The sequence below is a fragment of the Anser cygnoides genome, chromosome 7 (assembly GCF_040182565.1).
Source record: "Anser cygnoides isolate HZ-2024a breed goose chromosome 7, Taihu_goose_T2T_genome, whole genome shotgun sequence".
Taxonomy (NCBI): domain Eukaryota; kingdom Metazoa; phylum Chordata; class Aves; order Anseriformes; family Anatidae; genus Anser; species Anser cygnoides.
The window spans coordinates 37,930,389-37,955,140 of NC_089879.1; the positions used below are offsets into that span (position 1 = coordinate 37,930,389).

Here is a 24,752-nt window from a genome sequence, read left to right on the forward strand (position 1 = left end):
TGGATACAAGTGAGGCGAAAACAGGAAACTTTAGGCTAGGAGATTGCCATATGTGCCCTGATTCCAAGCTGGGTATAAAGGCTGTTTATTGCCCATAGGTGTCTACTTCCTATTCACAGACAAAGGAGCTAAAGCAGGAGCATCGTTGGCACGCACAGAGCTACACAAAATGCAGGCAATCAACCCCATTTCTGCCATGAATCAGGAAATGAGTTTCCTTGCTGTCTGATTCTTCTGGGCTTGCCATACACTTTGCACAGCTACTTCCTAAGACTCTCTAAATAGCTTTCTAGACTTTGTGGTTTTGCCACTACTTCTTGGTTAATGCATATGATCACTTTACTTCTCTGCTTTCTGATGCATTACTTGAATGCCTGGCATTTTAGGAATTGTGTATGAAGCCTAGAGGAGGCCAAGCTGAAAGATGGAGTGAGGAGGGGGCAGAAGAAACATGTAAATAAGAGCAAAACCCCAGAGAGTTTTTGAGGCATTGCTGAGAAACACGATATTGAGAAAGGATTACTAAAATGCAATAGGAGGAGGAAGAGGAATGGCATACTGATTTGAGTGAGGCACCTATGGGGTGCCTGGTCTTCCTGGGCACTGAGACAGCGACTGCAGGAGGCCCAAGGAGCAACCTTTTCCTTTCCCCTCTCCTCAGGGCTGGTGGCAGTGCTATCTGAGACTCTACGCTCTGGACTGTCAGCTATTAATAACCACAGGATGCCTGTGCAAGCAGACTTCAGGAGTCAAATTCACAGCACTCTGCATCAGCACTTTGTGCTGGGCAGAGCTTGCCTGCACCCAGGCCCCCTGGGCGAGCAGGGCTGCCGGACAAGCCTCCCCAGCAGCACCCAAGGACAAGCTGGGAGGAAGCAGCCCCTTGCCGAGCTGTGGGGCAGGCGCATGAGCTGATCTGAGCGGGGCACTGCAAGCCTGAGGTGAGTTGACCTCAAAGAAAAATAGTTTAGGGCAGGGGCTGGAGAGGGTAAAAACTAGGTCACTTTGAAACAAAACCAAGAAAATGACTGCTGCAAAGACTCATGCAGGGAAAGACAGAGGAATTGCACTGAGGGATAAGGCTCAGGGGAGAAAAGGATAACTGTGGCCCTGGCTTTATGCATGGGACAGTGGGGAGGCTGGGGACTGAGGCTTCAGCAGCCTCCCCTGTGGTGGAGTAGCAGGAAGAGTCACAGTGTGGCTCTCAGCCCCGTCCGAATGGAAGACTTGCCCTTTTCCTTACATTAAACCAGTTCCATGGAGCAGGTTTTCCACTTCCCAGTCCTGATGGATTGGTGAAGCACAGCAGAACGGGACAGCCTTGCCGTCACTGCTCCTCGGTAACGGGTGTGCTGGAAGGGCACGGCTCCCTAACAGTGCCAGCCCTTCCTGTCTTGCCCCAAGGAGACCACATCTGGGGCACGCATATGATTTTCCCTCTGTTTTGCCAGTCTTGTGACCCATCAGATGGGCCATAACCTTCCAACCCCCCTGCCTCCTGGCAGCATTGCCCCTTTCCTGTCAAGCAGGGCCCGCTTCTTTTAAATAGCCAAGCAGATGTCTGTCTGCTCGAGGAGAATGTGCAGTGCATGCTTTATGGCTGCACCTGCTTACACTTGCTTTGGGAATACACCAGGATGGGCTCTTCTGTGATGTGAACTACACAGGCAGCATCTCAGGAAAAAGAAAAGCTTGGAAATCAGAAAGTAAAAATAATCCAAGAGAATATCTGCCAGTGTGATTGAAGCTGGTTTGATGGGGCTGGGCTGCCTTAGCAGTTATCATCACCTCATCACATGAAAATCACGTTGCAAAAGGAGCAACAGTGGAATAAAACTGCAAAATACACAGAAGATAAAAATGTCTTGATCACATCAAGGGCAGTGCACAAACTCCCAGAGCTAGTTGTTTGCTTGCTAGTTTATATATATATATATATGTGCTCATAGGTACATAAATATAACTCATAGTTCAGTCTATTCAGTTCTGAAGTGTGAAGCAACTAAAGATGCAAAGAGGCACAAGGATGGAGATGATCAGTTACTGTATTCTGTTGAGGAAGCCAATGGACCTTTGCTCTTTTTCATCTGCATTGCACTGTATTAGGTGAGGATCTGTCCCCCTATATGCTGCTATTTGGGCACTGACAGTGCTAAAGCGAAGGCAAGACTTTGGCCCTACTCATGTTATGTGTGATAACCCCCAGAGGGACTGCGAAAAGCTGCCCGAAGTGAAATTGCTGAGATTTCTCCTAACTTTCCCTGACTTTGAAGCATACATCTTTTATCCTATTTGGGGACAAAGATGGAAAACAGTGTACCAGAAGAAATCTCCCTCTTCCTCTCCCCCACTCTCCAAAACGATATGTGATAAGATCAGTATATGAGATACAGGTGCAAGTGACTTCAAACAACTCGGGTGAACAACTCTTCCTTCAACAAGCTTGCCTGTGCCTTCTTTCTTCAGCCCTTCTGTAACAAATTAGAATTACACAGGATTTCTTTTTTTTTTTTAGGACTTGCAGTATGGTTGGGTTCTGAATAAATATTCTAATTTCAATAGAACTATCTAAACATCTAAACCAAACTAACACGTTATTCAAAATGCTCCCAGATAACTCATGGACAGACTCAACATCTTAATACAAAAGCATATACCACCACTGAATGATAACTGCATGCTATTAGAGTATGTTATGGTAGCAAATTTTCAAACTGACCTTTACTTACTCCCGCACAAGGTAACAGAGTACCACTGTGGCACGCACAGGTGCTGGGAGACTATGTTGCAATTATAATGTGTATTTTGGATGGCAATGCTTCTTCTGTGACCAGTTGTCATATTTTGTGTCATAATACTATGTCTCCAAAGAACACCAGGATATTTTGCATAGGATGATACCATTTGCTACCTCTTCCACATGGAAGGGATAGAAAAGAACCTGTGTGTGAAACAAAGACCAGGTGTCTCTTAACTGTAGATGGCAGCTAAAAGAGAGGCAAGAGATAACTTTCCAGTGTTTCATTCTCCATTTCCTTGTGTGTTTAGAGCAAAGCAGAGAACACTTTGTGGGAATGCCCCTTGCAGGGACTCCTGCTCCTGTTAAAAGGAAAAAGTCCACTAAACTCATTGGGAAGCTGACACACGAAGGTAAGATATACAAAACTGCACACATGAGAATTGTTTGGATTTCAACCTAAATTTCAGCTTTCAAAATTTCACACCATATCTGACTGAACTCCTACAGCAAGATATGCATTGAACATACCAAGAGGTCGCAAATATTACTAAAGCTCAGCCTTCAGCCACATCACATTCTGTAATGTTCTATTAAATGTGTTGTATACACCGTATCAGTGTGAATGGAAAGAGAATATGATCACTTCTGGGCATCAATATTGCAGTGCCTAGTTATATTCTACGTTAATCTCTCTCTTGCAATCTTTGCCTCTATTTTCTTTTTCCTCTTTGTGAGAGAATTCCTTTGATTCCAACACTCATTAGTGGAAAAAGTCAAAATCTCTCAGTAGGGTTAACACAGCAGGAAGAATATGACTTGGGACACTTCTCTTTCTACAGAATACATGTGTATTGGGTAGGGTGACTTTTAATTAACAGTGATCTTCTTCTCTACTTTTAACAGCATGGGAAATGTTTTCAGAGGTTTTGTAAAGTAGTAATTCAGTGCTGGCCCTTTCTTCAGCTCCCAAAAAGGACTACTGAAACTTCTTTATTAGGGTACACGTATTTATTTTTCTATTCATCCCTAATCCTGCATTCATGTAAACGAGCAAGTAAAAATCCAATTTTCCATTAAAGGGCATTTCCTTTTGCTCTAGGAAATAGTGTCAGATATGATTGGCTTGCTAAAAAAAAAAAAAAGATAATTTCTTCAAAGAATGTCTATTAAAATTAATGGGCTTATACCAATTTTATACCAGTTTAAGGAGGGAGATTTATTCTCTGTTGTAAATTACAAGTAAAGGCAGATAAGTGGTCTTATCCTTAATACAGACATGCACACAATTAAAAAAGAAAAGTAGAAAAGTTGCTTGTTTCAGGATGAAAAGGTTTAACCACATTTCTGCAAGATTTTTACATTGAAAATATTTGAATCCATTGCTCTGACAGAGAATTGGTGGTACCAAATTATATGGAAAGGGACTTATCCAGTAACCAGCCTATTGTCTTGAAGAGAAGTTCAACCACTTTTCCTTCCAAAAGTTCCCCTTAAAACAAACAAACATAATATAACATCATTAAATCTTGCCATGGTTACAGGATAATGTTTAAACCAAAGCATGCCAGAGTTGTCTTTGTTCATTGTGTGACAGCACTATCTGAAGAGCTGACTGCCACTCATTTCACTCCAGAGGAGGGGAGTATAGGGCAGTAACTGGACAAGCCAGGGGCACATTTTGAGGCAATACTAATAAATTTTGCTGCACTGAAATGCTTCAGATGTGGGATACATGTGGAATACATGCACCCTTATGTCTTGATTGCAATCCACAGTAAAAATAATAAAAAAAAAAGCATAGGTTATTTCCTAAAAACTTCATTTAGAAGAGAATTTGGCTGCTTTGAAGTCCCTGATGCTGGGAAGCAATAGACAAGAGAGCTGGACTAAAGTACTTCCTAAAGTGTCCCATTTCATATGTTTTGTAGACATGCCACAAGAGGTATCCAAGCTGAACCTGGGGAAGAAGATCAGCATCCCCAGAGATGTGATGCTAGAAGAGCTTTCTCTCCTCACTAACAAAGGATCCAAGATGTTCAAATTACGACAGCTGAGGGTGGAGAAGTTCATTTATGAGAATAACCCTGATGCCTTCACCGACAATTCTGTGGTAGGTTGGAAATTAAAACTGCTCTATACACCCAGGGGAAATAGGAATAGAAAGTGCCTGAGCTCTTCTCTGTCTGACCGTATGTGCAAGGGCAAGGGAGGGATCCACTGGCAAAGGAGTGCAGAAAAAAAAAAATATATATATATATATATGAACACACAAATTTTATTTCCTTTTGGCAGTAGTATTAATTTCCTTTGGCAAATACTTTCGTATCACATAAAAGCATGAGAAAAGCCAGTACTGAGTGAAGAGGGAGTACTGTGTGTACAGCAGGTGTTCATAGCTGCACAGGGCAGGAGTAATTGTTGTTTTACCCATTCCCTTATTTTTCTTTGCAAGATGGAAATGATCCAGTCAGGTCTGACTTCAGCACCAGTGGGTACAGTTTTATTTTTAGCCTAGGATACACTTCTATTCTTCCTACTGTGCAGAGTCCTCTGCTCATTTCTGCAAGAAGCTCTGTAAAGGAAAATTCAGACAGAAAGCTCTAAGAAGATACTGCAGTATACTTGCTAGAATCTATGGTTGTTTTTTTTCTATAGTATCTCCCTATAAGATATGGTATCTTGTTTTCCCCTTTCCCATGAGATAGTTCTGTTAGTTAACCTTTGAACTTTCTTCAGTAAGGTCTTCTGAAGATACTTAAACTTTTACAAATGGAAACTTCCCTTTCACGTGATTGTCAGGAGTTCAGTAAAACAAATAGAAAATGTTTCAGGTTCATACACATTGTGATGCAGCATCTCATCTTCTGATGCTCTTTAAACTTTATTTGGTGTCGTTTTATCCCTTTATGGCATCTGTTTTCCAGTCCAGGGAAACTCAAGCAAAATAATAAAAGTCAAGCTGAAGATAATGTTCTGTCAAATGAAAACACACTATTTTTTAGCTCTCTGATGTTTTAAAAAGCAGCAAGTAGACCTTTGTAGTTGACTTATAAAAATGACAATTTGGGAAGCAGGATGTGGAAAGATGCCTGAAATAAAAGAAATCATTAAAATTGTCACAGTAGGTCAGATTGCAGATCAGGGATGACACACCAGAGATACAGCAAGCATATCTGGTGTTGTTGTACTTCGTGCAGTTTCTTCATCTCTTTGTGCCTTAGGCAGTTCCTCTCTTCAACCAGCTCTCTACTAGAAGGGATGTCAGAATGACTGGTGTGTTGAACTTTGAACTCTCTGAATGAAAACCTTAGAGAAATGCAAGCTGTTTTTATAAATACTCAGCAATCTCAGAGCTCCTATAATGTATGAGGGCCAACTTCATATGTCAGAGTCTGAAGACTGCAGTGAGGATCACATGAGGAATGAGAAAATAATAACGTAATGGAATAAAAAGGCTGAAGTCCAAACTTCCAAAAAAGTGAGGGTGTCACTTAGGGGTGTCCAATCAGAGAAATACAAAGTCAATGAGTTGTGACAAACGAGCTCACTGGATATGCAAACCTGAATATGAATAACTGGATATGCAAAAACAAAGAGGCACTGAAGTATTAACAGAGACACTGGGTCCCTCCAAGACTTAGATTACAAAGGCTGAAGACGACCACTTTCTCTCTGTTCATTGTTTTTCCTATTTCATTCTGTCTATTCACCCACACCTGACATTCACTCCATACCTTTTCTGTAGTGAACCTCTACATTTTTTCTGCAAGAAAACCCCTTCTCCCCTGCACTTTGAGCAATACTGTTAAGACATTTTGTTGTGGAGAAATGTATTTGGGGGTTAGACAATACCCTAGCAAGCCTAGGATTTTTTTCATGGCTTTGCTATATGACAGCAATGGCAAAGGCTCCAAAGAGGAGCTGGTACTCTTCTGCTTTAGAATCCTCCACGACTCACTTTCAGGGCTCTCTTTTCTCCACGCTCATGGTACACGTAATGAATCTCTGTCAGTCAGTGCAGGAAGACTTCAGTCTGCTGTACTGCCCTTACTCAGGGCCATTTTAGCAGGATTACAAACATGATTGTTACCATTTGCTGGTTGCCCTGTGCGCTCTGAGCAAGGGCTCTGCCAGGCTGCATCCACTGTTTCTGTGGATAACTGTTCTCATCATCACAGCTAGCATGAATTAGCACCTTTGCTGGCAGCCAGAGCAGCAAGAATAAAAGCTGAGAGATCTCAGCAACGAAGCAATCCCCTCAGAGGGGCTGGTTGCTAACAGGCAGCTAATGGCAGCAGATCTGTGGCCTCACTGTTATCTTCCAAACCATCAGGACAATGCTTGACCTTAGCACCCAATCACTTTATCAAAAGGCCCTTTTGATGGTAATTTTTGATTAGTTCTCTGTTCCTTTCCTTCCTTGCTCATGGCTCTGCTCAAAGGATGATACAGAAAAGAAGGCTTAAACAAAAAGGAACTGTGAGAGGAAGCTAATGGCAGAGCAGAGAATTCCTACTGCTTCTTCCAGTCACTTCCTCCTCTCAGTTAATTTTCATGTACTTTGCTACTTGTCCCAAAGAAGTCCTTGTGCCTTCAAGGCTGTGGGACAGCGAAGGGATTTAAAGCTGGTGGTTTGTTTCTTGTTTTTATACCATGGATTTGTTAACTGTCTGAAAAAGTTCTGAGGCCAAAGCAGAGCAAGAAAGGGCTGGGATGGAGTACAGATTGTTTCTTCCCCCCAGGAAAAGTTTAACAGCAAGGTAATATAATATAAAAACAGGACAAAGAGAAAGGTTATTAAAAATAAATCCAAACCATATAAGGGGTCCCAGAATAGCCTGTGCTATAGCCATAAACCTTCCACACATGGGAAAAGATCTCAGCAGTCATGTGTCATTGATCCACCCTCCTGCTTCCCTCCTCCACCTCCTTCTCCTCCTCCACCCAAACAACCACACCAGGCAACCAGGTCACTCTCCTTACTTCTAGCAGAGAAAACGTATGTATTGCATGTGCATAAATGCCAGACAGACCCATACAGAGGTGAGAACCTGCCACTCCCTCTCTTATCACTCCTGTGGACCAATGCATCCAGTTAAAGGCAAACTGTAGCTAAACCCCCAGTCAAAACAATTGAACGTTACCAATGTGAGCACAATGAAATGCACTACCTACTATGTAGCAATTTTCAATATTGTCCCTTTTCTCTTGCAAGTATGCAGTGCAAGGGGATGTTTTTAGGGAGGACTGAGTCTGACACTTACAGCACAGTGGTATCTTGTCAAACAGGGAGAGTTCTTGTGAAGTTCTCCTTGTTTGGTACCATGCTGGATGAGCTGGGCTCTGCCTGGCCCTGGCTAATAATCAAAAGAAGGACTTCTTCTCCCTACCCCATGCTGTGCCACTATGTTGAAGGAACTGTGATTCACTCCGTGCCTCTGAGGACATTATCAACCGCGTTGTGGAGTTACAAGATGCAGTTTGTTACTGACTAAAGACCATTACAAAATCCTAGCTAGCTGTGGCTCTATTACTGTAGCATCTGACCGACCACAGCAGGAAGAAAATTACTACACCCATTTTTTAAAGGTCAAACTGAGACATGGGGTATATTAATGAATCACCCAGTATCACAGAGAGGGTCTCATCTTACTTCTGGGTCTCCTAAATCCCACTTTACTGTTCAGAAATTAGATCAGCAGTTCATAGGCCTTTATTCCACTTCATAACGCTAATTTATTTGTTGTCAAATACATCAACATCATGTGAAACTGCATTTCTTAGCCTTGCAGCTCCACTTGTTATTGCTGTAATTCATCTCAAGATCCCACTTGTGCTTTGGGAACCTCTGTCTAAGACCTTCCTGCTATCAATTGGTAGAAACTGTTTGAAAACAAAACCACAGTTATTCTTTTTGGATGTTGCTGGTATGATGTTTATCCTCTAATGAGGATCCTTAAAAATAGTCTTTCTGATAGTCAAAATCTGTGGCCTGATTTGGGCCGCATGCAGCAAACATCTTACAGAAAGACTTGATTTGTCTGTACTTTTTTTCTGTCTGCTTTACCTACCATATCATAAATTTAAAGCACTACAAAGGTAACATAATATGTGGGGAGGCAATTAGCAGCAGTAGTACATCAAAAAAAAATCAACAACCACAAACAAAAAACCCACCTTGATACATTCTCAGAGTAGCCCACCAGTTAAACAGAGGCAGTTGCCGTATCTTGGCAATGCTTGTAGGAAAACAAGCTGAGCAATATGTTGGTAGGTAATTTCTGCTGGACTTCAGGTCAGGAGGTCTCTTCAGATCAGTTAAGATATCCAGTGTGACACAAAACATAGGAAGTAAAAAAGGATTAACGAATCGGATTCCTGTTCTTCTGGATAATGGCAGGAGTTACCCTGCATCTTTTTTTGCTGCTGAACAAGAACCCAGAGGAGTAAGCAGAAGTGGCAGGTAGAAAATGGAAGTGCTGAGGTAACAATGCCAAAAGTGGTGCATCACAGCAGACAAAAGTACACAAACAACCTGCATCACAGATCTTACATGTTAAATAGCCAGACATGATACAGTATGTGAATGAAAGCATCCTCCATCCTTAGATGGAGGAACAGAAAAGTTATCATGCAGTTATTATACTCAGTTTAAGGCACAAGCATGAACCAATGACAGTTTGCTGCTTAATGTACTTATCAGAAAGCCAAACAAAATCACTGGAGGTAGGCTTATGGAGAAAATATTAGAAAAAGCACTGTTTCTAGAAGTCTGTTCTGCAGGGAATATTAAATCTCTTGAACAAACCTTACAGAATAAGTACACGCTGAGATACGAGAGACCTCCCATGTTGTGACTTAAGTGGAGTGAGCCACTCGAGGTGTAACTTTTCTATCTAATAAAATAAGCCTTGCTGTGCTGGAGTCGAATTAGTGCAGAAGACCTAGAGGTCCCAACTACACCCCAAACTATGTAAGAATGAACACAAAGTCTGCTGGCTTCTTGCTCAAGAAGTGACTGGTGCGGAAAAAGCAGAATGACAGAGAGGAGGAGCCATTGTTTCTCCACCCATTTGTTGGAGCACTGTGAGAAAACTTTGGAGTGAAATTCAGAAATTCAGAAACACAATTACTTTCATCAACAATGTGACAAAGATGATACAAAATATACAAATTAGATATAAATAATTTTATGTAGCATTAGGTAAGAATTATCATTATTTAGATGGGTAAATTCAGGCACAGAGATGAAAAATTCTTTGCCTAAGATTAAACAGCGAGTCAGAAGTAGAGCTGGAAATAGAAAGCAGCTCAACCAACTAAACTATGCCTCTTGGGGGAACGTGATTAAAAAATAGCTTAAGATACTTTAACAGCTAAGATTACTTTTTATGTTCACCCTTTTTGAAAAAGTGAATCACAGGTTTAAGGTTGTGCAATGCCAAATTAAAGTGTGATGGGCACCTCATTACCTTATTTTTGATAAAAACAGCAGGCAGTCTTATGCAGCCATCCCTACTCTCATATTCAAGTGTCTGAATTTTAAACCACCCATCCCACCACTAAGGAATGTTTGAGTGGCTGCTACTGAGAGGACGCGGTCATGGTAACTTCAGAAGTGTTAGTAACCACGTAGGCATCAAGCCTTTGGAAAGCTCTTTATCAGTGAGGTGGAAATAGAAACACATTTGGTGGCCTCAATCATTCTCTTTAGGGCACAGCGAGGAGCTGATGGGGAGCACACGGTGTCTCCTCCTGGGGACTGCCTGCAGTGACGTCAGGGCCTTGAGATACTTAGAGATCTCAGCTCTATTAGTTGGATCATCTTTCATCATCTGTTTTTCATGAGACACATGGAGCAGCCCTAGAGAATTCAGAATTCATCTGATCCAGGCACTCAGCCTGCAGGATCAGGCTCTTGCTAGTGATAACTTAAAAGACAAGAGCCCATAATTTTTAGGCAAGCCAGGGGACTATGTATTAGATGAACTTGCCACAATTGTTCTTTTCTTTGAGTGGGTTTTGAGATGTCCAGAGATGACTGATACTGTCCGCTTCCTCCAGAAACACACAGACAAGGCAGACCTTACCACAGAGAGACAGTGATCTGTCCCCTGGGCCAAGTGGAAAGGGTTATCAGCCTTCTCAGTTGACACTCCTGGGCTTCTCTTCTGGGACTTCCACCAACAGGCTCAGTCAACCCTAACTGAGAAGTCACTTTTGTGATGTGAATATGCATATATGTAAACCTCCACAGCTTGTTACCAATGGCATGAGCCATGCATTCCACCCAAGTAAAATCTCTCTTCACTCCAAACACCCTGACCAGAGGCATGCTGCAAATACCAAAGATAAAGCTGCACTTACCCAGCTTTGACTGCATTAAGACTCCTGTTTGAGGCACAGCTCCTGAGCAATGCTGTCTTGGAGTGAGCTTGTTTGAAGCCAGCAAGGATCAAGATTTCAAAAAGATGAATTTGCTGTTGCCTTCTGTTACATAAAAAGAGGATTTCTATGTACATTTGAGTTAAGATAATCCATTGTGATAGCCAAAAGTAAAGAAAACAAGACTTTTATTCTAGCAGGTGAGTAGACTTGGGGTGTTGCATGGAAAACACATGTTCCATGGGTCTTTCCTATCTGAATGGAGATGTCTCCTGAACATAGACCCAGTAGGTCCATGAAGAATCATGAACTAGGCTGAAGACCCAGCAAAATGATTTCATTTGCATCTAAATAGTATTTAAGTGTGGCTTTGCTGAGGCACACTTTGTGTTTCAGAAAAACTTCACTACTGCTTAGTGATAATATTGCAATTTAAAATAACACAAGATGACAATGATGCCCCTTCCTGGTCACATCAAATACTGCCATTGCACACAAGATCAAACCAGCCCATTTTACTGTAGCTCATGTTATGCTTATGCTTTGTGATTTTTTTTTTTCTGTGAGAGTGAATGTAAGTTAGCAGAAGAAAAAAGAAATAAGTATTTAATTCTGAGGAATGGCACATAGCATGGGTGAAACTTGAAGGAAAATAGATGCAAACCCTGCTTTGAAATTACTGAGCAAATCAGTAGAAGCATTAACCTTCCATATATATTAAGCTTTGAGAATAACCTCATGCTGGCCCCTACATGACAACAACAACAAAATCCTTGTTTCAGTTTGCCTTTTTACAGTTACATAGCTCCCATGCATAACTGAACAGATTGCCCTGCTAGATCCTGTGTACAGCTTAAGCTTCGTGCTCACAATCCTCTCCCTTCTCAGGCTTCCTGACATTCAGGGAAACATTATCTCCACTGTTCCTAAAAAGGGAATTCCCTACAGCTAGGAGAAGGACAGGCAGTCCCTAAAGGCCCTGGAGGCACCAGCTCTGCCACTTCAGCCTGCAGCTGGCTCCTTGCCTGGGTTGCAGCCTGGTGGCCTGCTGTGAAACCCTGGACACTGTTGCTCGAGACACAAGGAGCAGAGGGTTAGATAATTCTGCCTAGAGCCTTGTGGGGTTTTCACTTCTCATCTATTTTTAGCTGACTGAACAGCTGGCCTTGGAAGCCTGTTTACAGCCTGGAAAGCTTCTTTTTGCTAAACTGTACTAGGTGTAAGAGCCTGGAGAAAGCCTTAACCGTTTGGGAGCCCTGAGACTGGCACTTCCCATAGACTGCCTGAGAGGAATTTACACAAGCAGAATTGCTGCATGAGGAAAGATAGATTCAGTCAGCTTCAGCTTTATTTCTGTTACATTTGTGTACCTATAGCCAATGCCCTAGTCCAACAGAAAAGACATAAACCAGGCTGCTATCTCTTTAGTGTAAATCTCAATGTGTAAATACCTCTCTCTATGCAGACCTTCATATGTATGGAAAACAGACCTATTGGCAGTTACCTGGCAGGCTTGTATGTTTTCACAGGTATCCTGTTGTTCTGGCGCCTTCTAACACTTAGCTCCCACAAGAAAACATTTTCTATTTCTTGTCCAGCTTGCTTTCCCACAGCTTGACCAATGTGCTTAGACCTTCAGCTGCTGTAGCAAATAATACATTTCCTTCTCCTGTATTTCATACTGATCATTGCTGGGTACAGTACGCAGAACCCCCTCTTCTCACCCTGTTCATATAAAATGACTACGAGGTGCCCATGAAAAGGTGTCCTTCAGTTGCCTTTGCTGATGTTCTGAAAGTGCTCCTATACTGAATAACGAGAATAACTCACACAAAGTTATGCCACTGGTTTTGTAATCAGGACAAGGCTAGTCAGACCGCAGGGACTCAGGAGTACCCAAGCCTGTAAGTGTGAACAGACTATGCCCCGTAACAGGGACCTCTACTCTCTTTCTTCCTGCCCTAGGATCACTTTCAGAAGTTTATCCCACCGGGTGGGCATTATGGGGAAGATGCTGATGGCTATGCCCATGGGCGGATGGTAGGAGGAGTGACGGCAGGGCAGCATGGCTCTGGTAAGCAGCAGTATTCCGCCGTTCCTCCTAGGCCTGGAAGCAAAGGAGGTCCTGGGGATGGCGAAGGGGAGCATGCAGGGGAATCAGCTGGAAGTGGTGGAGAAGGAGGTGATGGTACTGAGAAAGGCAAGTATCTCTCTGAAATAGATAGCAAGAAATAGATAAAGCTATCAGGCCTTGTGGCAGCCTTAATTTTAGGGACCAGTAAATGAATTTGAATAATATCTCAATTCTCCCAAATTAAATTGCATTGCAAAGTCTGAAAAGTTGAATTGCCTTTAGCTTGACAATTTTGATTGCATGCTTCTGTGTTGCTCATTCATAAGCAAGAAGCAGAAATACCTGCTTTGGCTGAAATAAAGAAATGATGGGAAGCTCCTGATTTGAAATAGAGACAGCAGTACACCAGTATACATAATAGGGGGCTCTACCTTCCCTTTGAAGGGTTTCATACTGACCAGTACTGGAGACAGTAGCCATAGCTCTTTAGCTCAGTAGTCTGACCTGACACATCAGTTGTGCATACATCAACCTTAATTTCAAATCAAAGTTTTAATTTTAATGAACAGCACTTTGTAGATAATAGTAAGAAAGAAACAGCAATATTTCTAAATGTTATCTGCTAATCATCACTAGTGAACTGAAGCAATATCTTTACGAGGCAGAATATCTTTCACTGATTTTAGTCCTTGCATAATTTTACCCTCCATTTAGTTTGGCCAGAAGCCCCTGGAATCAAATCTCTTGTATGAAAAATCAGCAGGTGAAATTGTTATTTTAACAGTTCCTGTGGCATTTTAACAACAAAAAGCAAATTTGCTTGGGAACTGTGAACAGCTTCTGTAAGTGACTTTAAGTGACTTGTAAAATCCAAGGTTTTTCATTTACATTCTGGAAGAGTGTGCATTTTATATGAAAATCTGCTTTGATATTTCTGGATATCCCCATGAAATATAAATCTGTGAAATGAAGTTAGCATTTTGCCTTGCATAAAAATTTCCCCTAAGGTAGTAGAAGAGATGATGTACATAAGACATTTGTTCTTAGAGGAAGAGGTTTCTACCTGAGCAACTAGAGGGAACAATGAAAAACTAGCTTTCAAGTATATGCTTTAATGCAAGTTCCTGAATGAGTGGCTCTTAGACTGTGGTACTTCTACTTTTGTGGATAATGATGGAAGTGGCCCACAACAGTCTCTTTTAAGAGAAATCTAACCATACATTCTAGGACTTGATCTAAGAGTTACAAAGGATCTAGAAAGACAAAGCTGGTGCCCCAGTTTCAGTAGTAGAGTATAGAAAGGTGTTGTATTTGGAGTACCTGTCATCTAACTTGAGTGTTTTACTTTCCTCTGTTTACAGATGGAAAGTCAGGAGGCAAAAAAGTCACTATATTTAAAACGTACATCTCCCCCTGGGAACGAGCAATGGGTATTGGCCCTGAGGATAAAAGTCAGTTGACCATTGACTTACTGTCCTACAGTCCCAAAGCTGATTTCCCCCATTACAAATCTTTTAACAGGTAAGTGTTCTGGGATATTGAATTCCATTTACTTTGCATGAAGAAAAACCACAATAGGCCTGGATATAGCTCTCCTGTCTTGTGCAATGTAAATAAGTATTAGTTTCATGTCATTTTGCTTATTGCAATCTCCTGTGGGTGAAAAGCTTGGAGGTCTACAAAGAGAAGACAGATTAAGAGCTAGAGCTTTGAATTCACCTTATGGACAGGAAACCTATGTAGCAGGATAAGACAACTTTAATCCTATTTCCCTTTCTTTCTCCCCACATTTGACCAGGGAGATTTGGCATGCCACAACTTACTACTGCAGCCATTTAAATTTCAAGAGTTCACGAAAAATACCTAACATCAGAAGCCATCAGTACCTCCAGTACTTGAGATAAGAATAAGGATCTTCCTGCTGCTTCTGATAAGACTGAAAACTTTGATAGATTTTCTAGTGCAGCATCAACTTTCTGTTAGCCTTTCTATTTTGCCACCTACTTACATAGCCTCAGGACATCAGTGCCCAGGATAAACCAAATCCCACTCGATTCTGCAGTATCACAGCCTTTGCCTCCAACATGTATGAGATACCAACAGGTGTGAAAGGTGTATAGTTGTACAGAGGTTGATGTAGCAGGGATTAAAGAAGTACACAGGAGCATTGAGGATTTGTTCGTTTTTTTTTTTTTTTAATCTTTTTTAGCACATAGGCAATGGTTATGTATGTATTTGGGTAGGACTTGTTGGCCAGTTAACTGCAACAGTTGTAAAATTTACATTCTCAATAAATTTATTTTCTAAGTCCCGTTGTTTACCTACGTTTTGTGCACTAACTCCATTTGTTCTCCTATGCCAGGACTGCCATGCCTTATGGGGGTTATGAGAAAGCAGCCAAACGGATGACTTTCAAGGTGCCTCAGTTTGATATTTGCCCTCTGCTTCCGGAATCTATCATGTTATATAATCAAAATTTCAGAAACAGACCCTCCTTCAACAGAACCCCAATACCTTGGATGCCTTCAGGAGAGTCCTCTGAGTATCATACTGAGGTCAATGTGCCGAGAAGTGGTGAAACAGAAGAGCTGTAAATCCCTGCCCCCAAAGTCTTTCTGTTTTTTCTTTTCAGCCCTTTCTATTTGCAAATTGATAGTAAGGAGGTGAAAAGTGCAAATCTAGTCCTGTGAGTCCTTTGTTTCTTTTGCCCTTAACCCTGACAAACTCCTGGTAGCTTCTAAACTTAATCTTTGCTGTGATGTTAATCTGTATCAGAAACAGTTTGAGGGAAAGGAGCTTTTTATTCACCAGGGCATAAAAGGGCAAAATTAGGAACAGTTTTTCTGTTTAGCAATGCTAAATGCTGCCTGTCTGCTTCATAATAAATTTGTTTTGTCATATATTAACAAGTAATAAAACATGAAGATGCAAAAAAAAAAAAACTTTTTTCTCTTGAAAATACTGCTGTATCTATTTGGGGATTAGCAATAACAAAAGATTCAGTCTCACAACAAGTCTGCTATCATGGGAAGAAGGATATGGGACTAATGGGCATGGTCATAAGATAGGCAGGTATATATCAAGGTGGCTTGGATAAAGACCTCAAAACTGATGAAGAGTGATTATTTTGTAAGGAAATGATATGGGTAATCATAATATCATCAGAGATAAAGTAGCAAGTTGGTCTGTAAATGTAACAGACAGATTAAAGTATTTCAGCGTCACCTGAAATTCCCCAGTTCTCCAGAGTATAATGCAGGTGATAGCTCAAGCAGTTGTTTTTCATATAGACAGAACAAGAAGGCAATGGGCTGGGAGGAAACAGAGGCACACCCAAGTGAGATGCCTAAAGTTCCAGAGCAAGCAGTAAGAAGTCTTAACTACACCAGAAATACTTTGACACCCACCACAATCAATACTTACTCAAATATGCAGCCTCAAAAAATCTATTCCATTTCTTGTAATAGTTGTATCGATGCCACACATACAGAAAGAAAGCCAGGCACTGTGGAAAACAAATGAAGAACATTGTTTTTCCTTCACAAAATGCTTTGTTTCATGGATATTTGCACTCTGACACATAACATACAGACAACCGTTTTACCACTGTACCCTGGCTCAACCTGCAAAGAGACTGGTTGGAATTTCCTGTCTGGATGTCTTCTTTGACTAAACGGCTGAACAGGACTAAACAGCTTATTTGCAAGGATAGTTTCTATTGAAGTAGTTTTAATTTAGGAGTTTTACCTCCTTGTTTAGAAATGCCTACAATTGGATATTTGATATTTATTGTTTGTATAGGTATGAGGTTGGCTTTATTACACCCCTCTAAAAGGGCCAGTCTGCCAGGGATACCCTGAGATTTCTTAAAAATCATGCTAATGGCATTGAGCTGCAGAAGTCATGATTGAGTACTTCCCCATTCATTCTGCTGAAATAGTTAGAGAACATTTATTATATGTCCTATTTAATGATTAAGACATTCCCAGAACTCATTGTTGTGATTAAATTTAAAAATATAAAGGTGGTATTTTGATCCTCTGAAAAAGACTTCAAGAAAAACAAAAATGTACTTTTACCACACAGTACTTGAAGTCTGAGTTGAAAACAAATCCTCAAACCTGTTTTGTTTCTTTGGATAAAATAGATCCAGGAATTAGTTGAAAATACATTTCCCACAATTATTTCCTTTCTGAATCAGGCACTGGGGCCATCCAGGGAGCGTGGTCAGGAGCAAAAGCATAAAAGCATAGAATCTCCTGAGTTGGAAGGGACCCACACGGATGGTTGTGTCCAACTCCTGACTTTACACAGGACCACCCAAAACTCAAACCATGTGTCTGAGAGCGCTGTCCAAACACTTCTTGAACTCTGGCAGGTTTGGTGCTGTAATGACTGCCCTGTGGAGCCTGTTCCAGTGCCCAGTTAAGAACAAAAAAAGAGAGGGCTGGACACAGGCTACACTGTGGGTCCAAAGTCCATCTAGAAGACAAGCTAAGCTACAGCACAGGTCTCCACCCAAAAGATAAGAATACAGACCAGGACACCTACAACATAGCTCAGACAGACCAAAGGCCCAGGCCTAAGCTTAAATGGGGTTTCTGGACCATAGGAGGGGTGGAGGTTGCAGGTCAGGCTGGTCAGGGCATTGTGGGCTGTTGGTGGATACAGAGAAATGATACCAAAATGTTAGGGAATTCCAATATAATCACAACATGTGTGTTTAAGTTCCCCTTAAAAAAATAAATAAAAGACTAAAACCAAATGACTAAATTAAAAATAAGTAAATAAATAAGAAAGACTAAATAAAATAGGTCCTCAAACATGCAGGAAAAGGTAATTGCAGAAATAGGACAGTGCTCTCTGGTGGTGTAGTTTCAAAGTTTCTGCATACAAGGGAGGCAGCATCATTCAGCAGGTAGGTCAAAGGACTGGGTGTATTCCCAAAGCACTCTCTGGTTCATAAGGTATTGTTGCACAAGAATTTTTGTCTGTGTGCCTCTTTATCTCAAAGCCTAAATGGGGATAGGAAGTGGCAATGTGCTTGGAATAAGTATTGTATCATTACAAATTATTACTAATATTGCTATAGTTCATACTTGTAAGCTAAGAGGATCCTTCATTTTTGGTAAATCTGCTTAATGAGGCATATAGCTCTTCTTTTGCCAGCACACTTTCAATATTAAACCCTGTAAAGCAGGTTTTATGTGCTTTTGCTTCTAGTACAAAATGGGAAATCCAACACTTCACTTTGTAAAACAACTCAGACAACTATCGTCTTGCTGTTTATATAGTTCAAAATATACGCTAGTTTAGTCATTGCTCAAACTAATATTAAAAGTGAGAAAAATCAATAATCCAAATTCAGTCACAAAAAACATTGGTACCACTGTTAATTTCAGTGAGGCTTGCAACTAATGTAATCAGTGCAGAAATTTGTCCAAAATGATCAAATATTTAAGAGAATGTAAGTAACTGCTTCTGCTCTTTGTTTTCCTTGGGCTATGATGTAGACTCAGGGGAATCTCCTATGTCAGAGAATTATTTATATGGGGAATAAGAGGATTTTATAAGATTTAATTACAGTGGATTTCCGCAACATACTGGAAGCTGCAGAATGGAAGCTCAGTCATCTGATTTTAAGCAGGATCATAGTAGTCACAGACAAAAAAGACCTAATAAATTATTAAGCCCATCCTCTTGTACAGGCAGCATACAGTCCCCTCATAGACGATGTACTGAACTTATTTTATCTTAAACTTATATTCCATGGAACAGCAGCCAAAAATGTGTTTAATAGAAAGGGGCTGACCCATGAAAAAAAGATTGGATAGAATTTTGTGACATTCAGATCTTCCATTCAGAACAAAAAGTCCTGACATTTGTAGTTATTTACAGCGTCATTTTTAGGAATATTATCTTGAAGTTTCCAGGCTCTGAAATGTTTCTCTCATGTAACGCAACTTGTATGATCAAGAATTCAAGTCATACTGAAAACATGTAAAAAAAGTAGTGCATACTTTTAATGTAGAAGAAGGGTGTTCAACAGATCTCAGCGTTACTACCCATAAATATGCACTGATGTGTTTTAAAATCTATCTGAAGTTATATCTGATGGCATAAATTGTAAGGCAGGTAGTGGCACGGTTGGCATGCTTTTCTGTGTTGTGCAGATCTTCCATTTGACTGCAATGTATTCCCTAATCAAAGGTTTTGCATCTCATAATAGACTGTCTCATGTGAGCCGCTTGCCATTAGTGGTAATGATGAAATTATTTATACAACTAACATCTGGGAATTACATTTGATGCTGTTATTGACAGAGCATTTAGAGGAGATGGCTTTGTCATTAGGCTTAGGGACTCTCAGATAAAATCTCAAACATTTTCAGGGTGTTAGTAGAATATGGCTTTGTCTTGTTTGGCTTTTTAAAATCATCCTGTGAATAAATAGTATGTATTCATTTTGCATTTATGTGAATACAAAATGTTACATATTCATTTTACACACATACAAAATGTATGTATGCATTTTATGCATTTGTACCTCTTCTACACCATGCGGGCATCAGACAGTGAGCCTGAAAACAATTGTTCTGCTATGGAGCGAAGAGGTTTACACGTGGCTGTCCCTGCAGAGGGAGCACTGATCTGTGGTGCAAGGCTTGAACATTCATGGCACTAAGGCTTTTTTCTTCCTACATAGCTTGTCCTGCCAAAAGTACATGCTCTCTTCCACAAAAGACTGATTGCCACAGGTGTGATCATCTGGCAAACATCTCACTTCCAAAGGACTGTCCCTTGGCACAGGAAGCTGGTGTGAGCACTTCTCTGGCAACTTACGGGGTCCACAGCTGCTCATCAGCAGCTTGTACGCTAACTCCTCTTGGATGCATATTAGAAAAGTTTGCAAGCCAAACTGCTGGCTCAGAGCACATTAATACATTTATATGCAATCTCCTCCAGGCCAAAATCCTCAAATTGCGACTTACAAACTAGCTTAGACAAGTTGTGCGGTCTGTCTTGGAGGTGTGCCTGACTAGGACCACAGATAAGCAGAATTTGCAGATGCATGCAGAAGCAAGATTGCACACATTTTGTGGAACCCTACAACTTTTTTGAACTGCTGAGTATATGGGATTCAAGACACTTAATTATATTCATGGCATCATTTATCTACTAGTAGAAGTATCTTCAGCTAGCATAATAAATTAGTAGCGCCTTAGCACTGCACCTCTTATTCTGTCTGTCTTTAACATAGAGGGATTGTCATCTCTCTGACGATCTTTTGCTTACATTAGACCATAAATGATGCTCTAATGAGTCCAAGTACTTGCTCAGATATATATTGTGTTAATTAACATATGCAGCAAAGGGGAGAGAACCACATAAATCACCCTGAAGGAATGCTTCTAAAGGCAACCTAAACTCCAGTCAGATTAAAAAAAAATCTCAGATATAAACTCACCCTTTAATTTTCAATTAAATGTTTTAGAAACATTACTTATTTTATATCAAAACTTAAAATGTGTATTTTCTAATTTTTAAAGAAAACATGCAGGCTCTTCTTTTTTTTTTGTTCTGATAAACTATAAAAAAATGTGCAAAGAGTTTTAGTTTTAAAAATCTGTTTTTCATTTAAAGCAAATTCCATCTGGTCTAATTTCAGAGAGAATTGGCACAGATAAATTTGCAGACAATGATCACTCTCCTTTAAAAACAAGAAAAGGTTAGAAGTATAGCTCCAGCCAGAGTTATAACGAACATTTCCAAAAGTCCACAGTGAACAAATAAATGCATAAAATAAGGAGAGATTAATTTATGGTCATAAATTCTTATTTTACCATCAACCCAAAAGAGTTTTTCTTCTTTGCTTTTCTAACAGGACTTAATGGGAATGCTTATTTTTTGGAAATCTGGACAAGGAAGACATGACATTATGAAAGGCTGATAAATGTCTGAACTCTTCCCTGGTGCAGATATGAGCCAAGGGAAGCACTGCTGTTTCACTCCAGGTCCCTACATTTCGAGCTGGGGAGAAGAAACAATACAAGGAGGTCACTGAGGAATGAAAAAGGCTACCCACTAAGCAATGCTTTGTTTGTACCGCAAAGCATTTTTTGCATAACATCCCTCTATACAAAAGGGTAAATAAGGACTCTCCAGACTTTCCCTTCTCACTGGGGGAAGGAAGTTCCTGCCTTGAGCAGCAATCTCATTATACATCACTCACCACAGGGAAAACAAAGTGGCCCCTGGAAGGAGAATGAACAGAAAAATGAGAAACTGCCTGTTGGCCAGCCTAAGTTGGCCATAATCTGTGAGCCATATCACACAGGACCTCCCCTGCTCATAGATGCTGTACAAATTCAATTACACTGAAGAGTGCTTTAGTCTAAATCCACGGTGCCTGGCTCAGATGAATAATTACTTCCATATTCTATTATAAAAAAAGCCATATTTTAATGGGCTGGAAGCTAGCATGGATTCAGGGCTTCATTATATCTGCTCTCTCTAAATGTTTCTCTTAATTATCTTTGGTCCCCAAGAGAGGGTTGAGGCCTACCTTATTTGCTCTCTCTACCAATATGCTTGGCTTGATTCCCAAAGCAAAAAACTGAAATGGGGTATGAAGTCACAACAAATAAACAAGTATCTTTCTAAATGCACAAATATTTTTGTATTATTTCAGTAGTGCTAGAGATGTCATATTACCAACGGCAGACACCTGTACACACCATTCTAGTACACTCTTAAGTGCAGAACAAAAAGGAGTTCCAGTCCTCCAGACATACTTTATGCCCCTGGTACACTATTGAAGGCATACCTGAATTACCTGAAGTTGGAAATTCTGACATACAGAAATACATCTTTTAAATATATAACATTATGCATCAACTCACTTCTTATATGTAAAACGGGGCTCAACAACTCGTTAGAAAGAACTCATTCCAGAACTTACAGAATTGGTGGCATGGCTCTGAGGACTGTTACAGTATCTCTGAGACCTTGAGAGCACTGAAATACAAGAGCACAAAAGAAAGTGCATTAGCCCTTGTGTCTTTATGCTTCTTTTTGAGTAATTAATTACAGTTTATCCAGGTGGTTGTAATACTAGCATGAAGATACCAATTACTTGTGGAAACATGGACATTTCAGGGACTTTCCACTCAGTCATCTTCAGTCTCTCTTTACATGCATGATCCCACATTGATAGGAAATGAATTTGCTCCAGTAAGCTTGGAATGTATTTCTTGGGTATCCCCAGAACTACTGCTGCCTGAGGGGTAGCATTTTACCGGTATGCTGTGTTGGTAACAAGAAAATCACATACTGCACAGTGCAGCTAATGCAATTTGGGGAATGTGAGCTTAATATTGATTTTATACATTGTCTAGTACTTAGAAAGTAAAACCACAAATTTATACAAGAACTTATTTAAATTCTCCCGGACCATGTGAAAATCTAATTTATGCTTGCATCACTTGAATGGATGCTGCTGATGCTATGGCTCTAACCTGTGAATAAATCCAGCTCTACTACGGACTACACCCAAACTTTTAGTAGCAGTGAACGTGGCGGCCTGCTCCCTTTGGCCTCAGGCACGTCCCACAGCGCTCACACACCGCGCTTTGCAATCCTTCGGAATTACACACGCTCTGCGAGCACACGTATTTTCCTTCCGGCGAAAAAAAGACGTTTGTATCCAGGCAGCTCTATACAGCAAGCGCTGCTGAAGGCCCAGCTGTGAGGGTAGGCTGGCTGGGTCAGGCTGACCCTGGACATAACAAGACACGACAGGAGGAGACCCACTGAAGCCGCCGCCCTGTCGTGAGGGAAGGCGCCCGATCCCCGGCGCCCGATCCCCACCACCCTTCGGCGCACTCGCGAGAGGAGGCGCCCGCCGACGGCGCGGCCCGGGGCCGTGGCAGGAAAATGGCGGCTCTCGCGAGAGCGCGGCTGCGGCGGCTGCCTGTAGCTATAGCAGCGGGAGGAGGGCGGCTGGTGGCGGGTATGTGGTGCTGTCAGGTGGGGACCGATTGTCCCGGGGTGCTGCTCGTCGCCCCTCAGTGGCTCTCGGAAGAGAGGTGCCATAGGTTCTCCGCACGGAGATACGCGGGGTTTGCCGCCTCCTCCTCCCCCTGTCCCGTCCCCTCAGGGGTACCGCGGAGCTGCGGGGAGCAATCCCGCAGCGGGGGGTGACGGGTCCCCTGGGAAATCGGCACCCCGAGAGCGCCCTAAAACAAAACGGGTCCTGACCGCTGGCTGTCTGCTCTTACAGCCTGGGCTCACGGGGAAGTTCTCGGCTGGAAGGCGCTGCTGAGCTCCGGTGCCGCGGTCACTGCAACGCAGCCCGAGGAAGGCAAAGTATGTATGATTTTTTTTTCTTTTAAAACCAGAAGCTGCTCGCTTTTCCAGGATCTCATTTCATTTGAAACCCTCGGTTCAGTAGGAGGATTACGGGTGGGGATTCGTGGGGATTACCGTCCTAACTATAAGCTCTACCAGTGCACACCTCCTATTCCGAGGCGTTGCAGGCACAGGGGCTTTTTGCTGGCTTTTCGGCAGAGTGCTGGTACTGAGCCTGTGCCAGCGGCTGCTTGCACATGTGGAAGGGATCCAGGGAGACTTTCGGGTTTTGGAACGAATTCTCTGTGTTACAATCCGTGGAGAAAGCATACATGCCAAATTCAGGGAAAAATAACTATGCAGTCTCACATGTAGTTTGAAATAATGAAGTATGTAATGAAAACAAACCTCTCTAGGTTTGTGCTGTTCTTCAGGCTTTGAAAAGTAAATCCAAGACTGAAAGGTTTTGTACTGCAATTTACGTGAAGTTCAATAGCAGTTTTGGAAAACAATAGCAACGTAGATAAGCATGCTTATTTCTAGAGTGAAAGAAAATGTTGCTGTGCAGAGTACTAATCTGGTGAGTTAATATGTAACTGGAACATGACAGCTTTTAAAAATAATGACCAGAAATGTATTACGGACTTTAAAAAAAAATAAAAAAAAAGAATGAGTCTTTAAAATCTATTCTTATTTAGAAAGTGGTAGAAATAATAATGCTTTCAGTAGACAGGATACTCCTTAAATTCTGTTCTAGCACTTAATCAGGAGTATATCTAATCAAGCACTGTGCATATCATTCATACTGAATGAAACAGGAGAGTTTTGAAACAGGAGAGGTTTTTTTTTTTTTTTCCTCAGCTCTGTGGTGCCAGTCAGGAAGCCTTTTGCCACAATGTTCTTGGGGTGGGGTATGGGAAAAGGGTGTTTTTCATTTGTCCGGTACAGACAAACTTGCAGTTATCTTAGAGAATTTAGAAATTTTACTGCTGATGACTGTGAAAGCATTTCAGTTTATCTCTTTCAGTCAGTGCAGGTAGGTTTATATTGGTTTTTCTCTCTGTTTTGGGTTAATAATCTATTTTGGTACTGTACTCACTAGTTCATTTAAACAAGGGTAATGGGAATTTAAATCCTTCTTTATCCAGTCCTGATGTTGTTATTAGGCATTAAGCCTTCTTAAGTGAATTTTCATGGAGAGTAC

The 24,752-nt window shown here is 41.3% G+C and overlaps 2 protein-coding genes and 1 long non-coding RNA gene across 9 annotated transcripts in view; 2 read left to right on the top strand and 1 right to left on the bottom strand.

The window, feature by feature from the left end:
* Positions 1 to 755: 755 nt before the first annotated feature.
* Positions 756 to 16,141, top strand: MYOZ1 (myozenin 1). Of its 3 annotated transcripts, none has more exons than XM_048060025.2 (6): positions 756 to 941; positions 3,049 to 3,150; positions 4,669 to 4,850; positions 13,091 to 13,325; positions 14,561 to 14,720; positions 15,562 to 16,141. In XM_048060025.2, exons 2-6 carry the CDS (start codon positions 3,075 to 3,077, stop codon positions 15,791 to 15,793), a joined length of 885 nt encoding a protein of 294 aa, XP_047915982.1. In that variant the 5' UTR covers positions 756 to 941; positions 3,049 to 3,074; the 3' UTR covers positions 15,794 to 16,141. The 3 variants fall into 3 exon arrangements, with proteins under 3 accessions (XP_047915982.1, XP_047915984.1, XP_047915983.1); XM_048060027.2 differs by having other exon boundaries at positions 13,091 to 13,199; XM_048060026.2 differs by lacking the exon at positions 3,049 to 3,150.
* LOC125182339 (uncharacterized) lies at positions 5,025 to 22,959 on the bottom strand. The gene is made up of 4 exons (XR_010832832.1): positions 22,717 to 22,959; positions 22,161 to 22,216; positions 16,623 to 16,704; positions 5,025 to 11,230 (listed from the first exon to the last, which is right to left on the bottom strand). It is a non-coding gene; the product is annotated as an uncharacterized lncRNA (long non-coding RNA).
* A 112-nt stretch (positions 22,960 to 23,071) lies between these two features.
* USP54 (ubiquitin specific peptidase 54) overlaps positions 23,072 to 24,752 on the top strand; it is a 101,050-nt gene continuing 99,369 nt past the window's right edge. For 4 of the 5 annotated variants that reach the window (XM_013176570.3, XM_048060023.2, XM_067000530.1 and 1 more), the window contains exons 1-2: positions 23,072 to 23,210; positions 23,481 to 23,566. The gene's annotated coding sequence lies outside the window, so the exon portion shown is untranslated. The other variant, XM_067000527.1, reaches the window with a different exon arrangement.

Excerpts from the sequence above, each read along its gene's own strand:
- MYOZ1 (XM_048060025.2), top strand. The coding sequence starts at position 3,075 with ATGCCCCTTGCAGGGACTCCTGCTCCTGTTAAAAGGAAAAAGTCCACT. Across the intron at positions 4,851-13,090 it reads CCTTCACCGACAATTCTGTG|GATCACTTTCAGAAGTTTAT; the intron begins GTAGGTTGGAAA and ends TTCCTGCCCTAG. Across the intron at positions 14,721-15,561 it reads CATTACAAATCTTTTAACAG|GACTGCCATGCCTTATGGGG; the intron begins GTAAGTGTTCTG and ends CTCCTATGCCAG.